The sequence below is a fragment of the Penaeus japonicus genome, unplaced genomic scaffold (genome assembly GCF_977035675.1).
Source record: "Penaeus japonicus unplaced genomic scaffold, GWHDUDI00000001_assembly GWHDUDI00000001, whole genome shotgun sequence".
NCBI lineage: Eukaryota > Metazoa > Arthropoda > Malacostraca > Decapoda > Penaeidae > Penaeus > Penaeus japonicus.
The window spans coordinates 47,405,582-47,415,581 of NW_028234403.1; the positions used below are offsets into that span (position 1 = coordinate 47,405,582).

General features: G+C 45.0%; 1 protein-coding gene across 1 annotated transcript in view; it reads right to left on the reverse strand.

Moving 5' to 3' along the window:
• The window catches only part of LOC122248765 (teneurin-m), a gene marked incomplete in the record, with an annotated part of 310,602 nt that overhangs the window by 44,478 nt on the left and 256,124 nt on the right, over window positions 1-10,000 (reverse strand). Inside the window, 2 exon segments of the mRNA XM_086541859.1 lie at window positions 3,141-3,312; window positions 7,184-10,000. The exon segment at window positions 7,184-10,000 is cut by the window's right edge and continues 2,844 nt beyond it. Coding sequence (XP_086397985.1) covers window positions 3,141-3,312; window positions 7,184-10,000 — 2,989 coding nt within the window.

Sequence of the window (10,000 nt, forward strand, 5' to 3'; positions counted from 1 at the left end):
TCCAACAACCGAAGATTAAGAAAAGTAAAGAAAGAAAAAAGAAAGAAAGAAAGAAAAAAACAACAACACAGCAACAGAATTTAGGCTCGGACCCCTTTAAGCCTACAGTTGCTTTTGTCCACCTGTCGTCAGCACCTCGAAAGCAATCGCGAACGTTAAGAATGAAACGAAATGAAATAAAAATCTGTAGTTATTATTACTTTTCGATAATTAGTTGGCCGGAGATGTCGTCGGGACCTCGCGAACGACTGCAAGGAACCGTCTGTCGTCGAGAGGTCGAGAAATTTTGCCGAAATTCTTTTGGAATCCCGTGGACTTACGGCGTGATTTGTAAAGTCAAGGAGAGGGAGAAAGGAGGGAGAGAGGGAGGGAGGGAGGAGACAAGGATACACAGGAAGGGAGATGGAAAAAGAGACGGAGGAGAGAGAGAGAAGGAGAGAGAGAGAGAGAGAGAGAGAGAGAGAGAGAGAGAGAGAGAGAGAGAGAGAGAGAGAGAGAGAGAGAGAGAGAGAGAGAGAGAGAGAGAGAAAGGGGGAGGGAGGAGGGAGGGGGAGGAGGAGATGGGGGATGGAGGAGGGAGGAGGAGGGAGAGAGGGATGGGATGGATGGAGGAGGAGGAGGGAGGAGAGAGAGAGAAGAGAGAGAGAGAGGGAGAGAGAGAGAGAGAGAGAGAGAGAGAGAGAGAGAGAGAGAGAGAGAGAGAGAGAGAGAGAGAGAGAGAGAGAGAAAGGGGGGGAGGGGGTTGTATAGGGACAAATAATGTGAATTAAAGAAAACATATAACAGAAAGTACATGTTACAGGGAGTCAATACGCAATCAACATAGAAGAAGAAAAAAACACATCAAATCTAAGAACATCGCAGCTTGAAAACGGATTAAACAGTGCCGTTACAAGCCGTTGACACCGCTAGTCGTTGCACATAAAACGCTAGTAGAAACTATTTACTGTTATTTTTGATCGGCTTCATAACCCCCCCCCCCCTTTGAAAAATTAATTGTTAATTTCCGGCTTCGTTGTCCCACTCTGACGCGGTTATTTACAACGAAAAAAATAGAACAAATAAACTGTTTGGTTTTGCTCACTTCTGGAACCTATTGTTCTCGCAGTCTCTATATTATTTATATCACGATCTACACTATCAATAATACAAAAAGCCGTACATACAAACTAAACCTATAAAACCCAATATAACGATAAAAAACTTAACTGATTGTTCAAACTCTCGTCATAAACATTAACTAAAATAATTTGATAGAGAGGGAGAGGGAGTGAGAGAGAGAGAGAGAGAGAGAGAGAGAGAGAGAGAGAGAGAGAGAGAGAGAGAGAGAGAGAGAGAGAGAGAGAGAGAGAGAGAGAGTGAGAGAGAAAAAGAGAAAGAGAGAAGAGAGAGAGAGAGAGAGAGAGAGAGAGAGAGAGAGAGAGAGAGAGAGAGAGAGAGAGAGAAAGAGAGAGAGAGAGGGAGAGAGAGAGAGAGAGAGAGAGACGCGAGAGAGAGACGCGAGAGTGCGAGAGATTGCGAGTGAGAGAGAGAGAGAGATAGAGAGAGAGAGAGAGAGAGAGTAAATATAATACCAAAGGGGAAAAACAACAACATATACCTCGCCACCTTTCCCATCCCCATTCACTCTTACCTTCCCACTCCCAAAACCCCTTCACCTCTACCCCCCCCATCCCCCACCCATACCCCATCCCACACACACACACACCCACCCACACCCACACACATACACGCACAGCAAAGAGTGCGTGCGGCCGTTCGGTTCCTGGGATTAAGTGCGTGAAAGAGGCCGCTGCAAGGCTTGCTATTGCACGAAATTAGCCTTTCATCTTTAAGGAGGCGACAGGAACAAATGTAATCCGCACAAGAAAGGCTTTTACGCGATTGTAGCGGGTCATTTTGGCGATAATGATATTCTTTGGCGGATATCGGCTGCGTTTGAGGGGGGGAAGGGGGGAGGGGGAAGGGGGAAGGGGGAGGGGGGGAGAGAATTAATGGTGGTTGCGGTGATTTTGATGCTGGATGGGTTTTGCGCTGGTTGTGGTTGTAGTTGGGGTGATTTTTGGTTGTGTTTTGGAGTGGTTAGGGTGGCTGTTGTGGTGACTTTGTTGATATTTGTGGTAGTGGTTGTTATATGGTGGTAGTTGTGGCTATCAGTGTGGTGGTTACCCACAGTGGTTGTGATTGGGATTGTGTTTTTGTATGGTAGTTGGGATTGTCGTTATTATGGTAGATATGGAGGTGGTTCTAGTAGTTGTGGTAGTGGGTATAGTAATTTTAGTGGTAGAAGGGATTGGGGATGGTCATATTAGTTATGGTAGTGGCGATGGTGATTTAAGTGTTGAAAGGGATTATAGTGATTTTAGTGGCGATGGTAGGGATTATAGTGGCTGTGGGATTGTTCCTGGTAATTTGGGTAGGGGTTGTGGTGATGGTTATGGTAAAGAATATGATTATGATTGTGGTTGTTGAAGCGGTGGTGAGGGTGATTATGGTGACAAGGATAATGATCAGTCACTACCATTTTCACCCAAAATAGTAATAACGATAATAGTAACGGCGGCAAGAACAACAACATACAGAGAGAGAGAGAGAGAGAGAGAGAGAGAGAGAGAGAGAGAGAGAGAGAGAGAGAGAGAGAGAGAGAGAGAGAGAGAGAGAGAGAGAGAGAGAGCAAGCAAGAAATTACAGGACACAGCCAGGACACGGTTTTAATCTCGTAGATTGATAAGGCTAATAATCCGTGGCAGCGACGACCGCGATCCAGCGTGACAACATAAATGATAATTATGAGTAATAATATGGTTACAGAGAATAATTAAAGAGTAATCAAGAGGAAAGGTAGAATTTATAGATGTGACGAATGGAAAATGAGGAAGCATTTTTCTTTCTTATGAAGCTTCGGGCATATGCTAAGTAATACGGATATACATTGAAAATTAAACTAGAAAAAAAAACAATATCAACATACATTAGAAAGAAATACCGGCATTATAAATGTGACAAAATACACACATGAAAAAAGAACATCCACAACATGTAACTCCCAAAAATCCCAAAATGAAAAAAAAAAAACATTCTGGAAAAAAATAATACAAATAAAATACCAACAAACGCCAACAATGATACTAAACACTGACCTTGGTACGCTCAAGACAATCCTAAGATCCGTGGGGTCATTCAGGGTCAGGTGAATGTTCCAGTAGCCATAAGGAGCGAGGTTGAACTCCTTCTTCTCTCCGAGGTTCAGCGGGTTGAACGAAGAGCCATCCGGGGGCATGTGGGTGTAAGGCCTATTGACAGAGGCACCTCCTGCGGGCGGGCCCAAAGGTCGAATCAGGTCAGGTGAGGTTACATTATAGGATATTATGGGAGCGCTCTGTTAAGTTGTGTGAGGTTGTGTAGGGTTAGGTGGAGGTTTCTGAGATTGTGTTGGGTTATGCGAGGTTGTGTGGTGAAGGGGGGGGGGGTTAGTAGTAGTAGTAGTAGTAGGAGTAGGAGTAGTAGTAGTAGTAGGAGTAGGAGGAGGAGGAGGAGGAGGTGGAGCTGGAGGAGGTGGTGTTGGTGGAGGTGGTGGTGGAAGTGGTGGTGGAGGTGAAGGTGAAGGAGGAGGAGGAGGAGAAGAAAAAAAAAACAGATAATGAAAGAGGAGGAAAAAGAGGCGGAGGAGTCCGAAATTAGAAAGAAGAAAAGAGAACGAAAAGAGAGTGACGTAAAAAACGTGAAGAAAATAACAAGATAAATTCACGTTCAAAGAAAAAAAAAGGAAAAGGAAAATTAATTAAGAAAACCAAAAGAGATGAAAAAAAAAACGAAAAATAGAATTATAGAATGATGAAAAAATAAAATAAAAAGATAGAAACAAAGCACGAGACAGAGACCTAAGAAAAGAACGGATACAGGAAAAGAAAGATAAGAAGGGTGAAGGAAAGGATAAAAGGATAAAACACAATAAAGGAAATGGGTCGTTTGTTACACATGGTTGCCATAAAGGGACGGAATGCGGAATGTAGATCAGGTGGAGGAGAGAAGGGACTTGTGTATGTGGGAACGTTTATTTATTTTTTATTTTTATTTTTTGCCTATAGGCGACAGAAGGTTTTCTGCCGTATAAGTGCAAAATCATGTGTTAGTATCTCTCTCTCTCTCACTCTCTCTCTCTCTCTCTCTCTCTCTCTCTTTCTCTCTCTCTCTCTTTCTCTCTCTCTCTATGTATACATGCATATATATATATATATATATATATATATATATATATATATATATATATATATATATATATATATATATATATATATATACGCACACACATCTATATGTATAGAAATATGTATATATATACATATATGTGTATGCACACACACACACACACACACACACACACACACACACACACACCAGATTGCCGACAAACAAGTCATCCAGAGGAGATCACCACTCACCATGACCTCAAAAAGGTCATTTTCCGAATTGCCTTCTGAAGCTGTCCGTGAAATGGCCTGAAAATAATAGTTTATGGAGGCTGCGATCCTCGAAGACCCATCGGATTTATCTCGGCAATCATTCATGCTACCCTCATCTCCTCCTTCCGCCCCCCCCCCGCTCGCCTGTGCTCCTTCGGGACTTGTGGGCTTCTCTCTCTCTCTCTCTCTCTCTCTCTCTCTCTCTCTCTCTCTCTCTCTCTCTCTCTCTCTCGACAACCACATCTTTAGCCATTTACTCCACTGACTTAATTAATAATAGTTTATCAAACTAAGGATATTCACACAATTATTGTATTTTCTTCACCCATACTCCTTAACCTTTTTATATATCATCTTAATTTATCCTTCTTAAAATAGCACCCAGTATTTAAAAGGGAATATCATGAGTTTAGTGAATACCATGCAAGCGTGCAATGTGCAAGCAACAGTACGAACAAAACATGCAGGTAAGCAAGCAATGAAAACTAGGAAAAAATACACTGTATGCATTCCTATACACACAAAAATACAAAGAGGATAATCAACAGTCTATTTTACCGTACAATAAGAAACAAAGAACACGAAGATACTAGAGGAAAAGAAGATGAACTATTGATAAAAGGACCAAAGATCAAAGATACAAAACCCACGTGATTTTTTGTAAAAAGAATTAGAAGATGCAACACAAGGAATCTTAAGGACAGGCAACTCTTGTTTATAAAATCTTACGTGACGGGGCCCCCGTACAGTACAGTGACCTCTGCCGGGTAGACGAGCAGAGTAAGGAAGAAATTAGTAATTTGGCCATAATTGTCTGTCATTGTAGTCATTAGGATTAATTGCAGTTAACATGATGTTTTTTTCTTTCATTCCTGTCAGTGATATAATGGAAAATGCTACTTCATAACTATTAGTACTGCCGTAATCTGTTTCCAAATCATTCTCAGCAATATTAACCTCCTATTTTCTCATTAGGAGAAACATCAACGTTATTTTATTATAATCAACATTATTAATATTAGTTATGATTATCATGATTGTTATTATCATTATCATTGCTATCATTATTATCATTATTACTATCATCATAATTACCATTGTTATTATCATAATCATTATCACTATCATTATTATCACTATCATTATTATTATGATAATCACTATTAGCTTTATCATTAGTATCATTATTATCACTATCATTACTATCATTATTGTTATCATTATTATCATGATCATTATTATTATCATTATTAGATAATAAATCATGCTATCTGTTACATTTAACAATTCTCAAAATGCAGTTATTAGTAGGATTCATAAAATACGAATGTCTTATTCCTAAAGCAAAGGATAAACTGCTTCCAATCACCATATATCAATAATACTAATTGTGGTGGTGTGATTCTGTAACCCGAGTCCGCTTATCGTAGTACCATCGGTCATAACATCGTTAACTAGCTCGTATTAGTTACTTGATTATCCAAAGTCAAGTAAGGATTTAATATACGTATAGTGATAAATAAATGTAATAATCTTGAATGGTACCATTCTGATAAATAAAAAGGCGTCATATACTGTAAAACAAGGTCTTTACTTTTAGAATAGTTTACCCCAAACTTCCACTTTAAACAAACTCGTTTTCTTTGAAACTCAAAACGCGCGAGGGAAGAACACAATCTTCCCGGACGTGAAGATACCTATCAGTCCCACGATTATCCTCATTTACTCTCGTCTAGACACTTTCTCCTTTTTCTGTCTTTACCTTCTCCCTTACGCATCAGATCAATAAACGGGGGTAAAGGAGGGTAAATAATTGATATAAGCTTAGGCTTCTGGACCTCTTCGCTCTCGAGTATTTACGCTATAGGGTGCGGGCATCCGCGTTTCCTCTCCGTGTTAATGTTTAACAAGTAGGGCCGTGTATGCATATGTTGGGATCATCTCCCGGTTAAATCAAGACGAGGAAAAAACGTGCACTGGCCGCTACGTGTGTACAAAGCAGCGGGTTATCTCTCCCCCACGGAGAGATTGAAAAATGGCTGATTCCATTCTTCGCCAGGGGGTTTTCTGCAGTGTGCATTTCCTCATTTTCGTCTTTCTTTTCGCTCTCTTTTAACGACCGGCCATATATAGCAGCAACAGCAGTTAGTGTAGCGCTTTCGTGTGGAGAGCGAGGATGAGGAGTCGGCTGGAGAGAATGAAGGAAAAGTGGGGAAGGGAAGGGGGGGGGGGGTGAAATGTACGACATTACTGCAGTCGAGAGAACGAGTGCGTTTCCCTCGGGAGGCTGAGGAATATCGTGTGGTAGGGTGTTGTTAAGGGGGAAAGGGTTATCGGTAAGTGTTGCTGCTTTTTTCTCTAAACAATAGCTTTGTTCGGTAACTAATGCTTGAACATAATTTGTTAGATAAATAAAATTTAATCCACTTACAAGTGCAGACGCTGTGAAGTTTGTAATTACGCTTGATTGCTTGGTGGAATGCGGGATGAAACAGGGTTATAGACCCTGGGATGAAGTGTCGCCAACGCTAGTTATTATATACGAAAACGAACACTCATTTCTCCTCTTCCCATCATATTAACGTAAGTTTACTGACTTGTTTAGTGATATCATTCGACCAGTGTGCTAGTTATAAAATCGATATCGGTCCCGCAGGCTAAATTCTGAAAGGGAATGATTAAATACTTGAACAAACTATTAAAAAAAAAGAAATACACACCGGGAGTAGCGGCGGAGGGCGTGGTATCCGTGGGCGTGCGTCGAAACCAGTCCGTTCCTTCCTCTTCTTCCGCCGGGAGGTCGTAGACGACAGCGTTGCCCCAAGACTCGACCAGGTCGGTGTGAGGGTCGTAGGAGGTCTCGGGTCCCTCGTCGGTGGAGATGTACTGGACGGAGGCGAAGTACTGGCGGCGGCCGGCCACCACGAGAGGGACGTACGTTCGGTTCCTCCGCTCGTCGCTCTCTCGATGCGGATGTGTGTGGCCCCGGTGTCGTTCTCGCTCGTCGTCTTCGTCGTATTCGTCGTCCTCCTCCCCGTGGTGGTGGCGGTGACGGTGATGTCGATCGTGGTCGTGGGAACCGTGGTCCAGGTCGTCGTGGTGGTGCTCAGCGCTATCGTAGGCCGAGTCGTGGTCTGTGTGGTCGTCGTGCCCATCGCTGTCGTAGTCGAAATCCAGGTCGTCATGAGAGCCTGGGTGGTCATGGTGGGACGGTGATATGGGTGAGGCGGTGGTAGTGGTGGTAGTGGTGGAAGTGGTGGTAGTGGTGGTTGTGGTGGTCGTAGGCTCCTGATGGTCGCTGATAGCTGGATCTCCGATATTGAGATTTGCCGCAACACGTCCAGGCATTATTGGGGGATCCCCGGGGCCCTCGCACGGGCAGGAACATTTGCATGGAGGATCCTGGGATTGCCAGTGTTCGCGCTGAGGCATAATAGTGTCACCCTCGCCACCTTCGCGTCCTCCCCCAACCACCCCTCCTCCGCCAGGCCCGCCCGCGCCTTCACTGCTGACAGGAGAAGAGTTATTTTTAACGCCCACACACGTCGTGTATCCTCCTCCGCCGGCGACAGCGGATGTGTCATCTTCCTTTGGTGGCGCACCGAGCGGTATATTCTCTCCTTCCACACGCTCCTCCTCTTCTTCCTCTATCCTTTCATCTCCGCCCGTCCTCCCAGCAGCCAAGCCAGTCGTGTGTCTGTCGTCCCCGTGGGTCATAGAAGTACCCTCTTGGGTGCTTCCATAAAACTCCTGCCGGTGGTAGATAGAGTCGTCGTCAGGTCGTGCGGTGGCGGTAGGGTCTTGGTGAGCTTCAGCAGGTGGTGCTGGGATCTGCCAGCTGTCTCCTCCCTGAGCCTGTGCTGGTGTTTGGCTTGCTGGAGCTCGATGGTGCTGACCTTGGTCCTGAGAAACACCTGTGAGTTCATCACGACCAGCGCCGTCTTGCCTCTCTACACCGTCGCTTCCAGCATGATTCTCACGGTCGTACAAAACAGGTGGTCCATCAGGTTGACTGCTTCCTTCGTGATTTTCTTGTCTTTCTTCATTCCCATATTCGCTTGTGTGTCCATAATGTCCTTCTGCTTGTCTATCCCCGATATTGCCTGTGCCTTCACGATCATTTTCGTGTCTTCTGTCGTATGCTTCATTCTTTCTGTTTCCTTCTTCTTCCTCGTAGTCATCGAATACGTCGTCGTAATTGTGTGCTACATCATCGTAGACATAACCCTCGCTTCCAAGATAATATTCAAAATTTCCCCCGTCTTCCTCGGTGTATTCCTCTCCTCTTCCCTCTTCTCCTTCCTCCTCTTCATGATAATTCTCCCTCGATGGAGGAATCTGATCTTGTCTATTTCCCCCAGCAGGATCCTGTGAGCTGACCTGAGTGTGGACGGACTCCTGATTGGGATTACCGGCCACTTGATTGCTTCTTGAAAGGAAATGGTGTCCTTGGTTGGCTACCGATACCGTAGTAACGATCCCCAATTTCTTACGCTCGCTGTAACCCGATGCTTCCAGGGAACCAGAGACTGATTGTCTTCCTGCCGACGTCTCTATCCCTCCTTGACGATTATACTCTGTCTCGAACGTCTCCTGGCGTTTATATTCTGCCTGCAGAGCGGTGTCTTGGTCGCTGTGAGCGTCGAGGGGCGAGGGGGAGGACCGGGGATGCATGCCCGACTCCACACTCTGATTCCCTGCAAAAGTGGGATCGTCGCCGGGGAAGTCCTTGTTTGTTATTTTGGGTCTATGGTCCTTGGCCGTCACGTCATTGATTCCAATTCTGTCGGTCGCCGTGTCCAGGGGATCTGACGATGAAGATGCCTCCCCCATCACGATCGATGATTTCTTTTGGTGCAGGGAGATGTCTCCTATGACAGGGAGGGCGAGGGAACCGCTTTCTTCCCGTTCGAAAGAAATTTCATCACTCGCGTGGAGGGCGTGTGGAGGATTGTTGGCAGCAGAAGACGGTGGCACTTGAACTGTAGCTTCGCCTTGCTCACTGAAGGGCTCTCGCTGCATACCAGTACTGATACCTCCTTCTCTCTCCTCCTCCTCCTCCAGATCCTCCCGGGAGCCGGTAAAGAACTGGTGGAATGGAGGCTGAGAGACGGAGGGAGAGACTGTTGTAGCCACCGACCTCATCTCGCCGTCCGCCGTCATCACAGTAGAAATTCCAACAGGAGCGTCCGAGGCTTTGTGAGCATTACTTGGTGATTGCTCTCGGTCCGGACCATCAATGGCGAGATAGGCATCAAGTGGCTCCTTACGAGGATCAATATTTACCCCACTATGATGACCTGGCGAGAGTGAGGGATGGGAGGCGGACTGGTGTTGTTCTTGTAAGATAGTATCCTCGAGGACACGACTGCTGTCGTGGTGCATCTGTGGCGTTTCCTGTTCCTCTTCTTCCCCTTCTTCTCGCCCCTCATAACCCCCGTCCTGCTTATCTTCCCCTCTCTGGGAAATCGCGGGGATTTGGTCCTCCTCCCGTGAAAATCCTTCCACTATTCCCTGCGTGTTTTCACCTCTGTTGC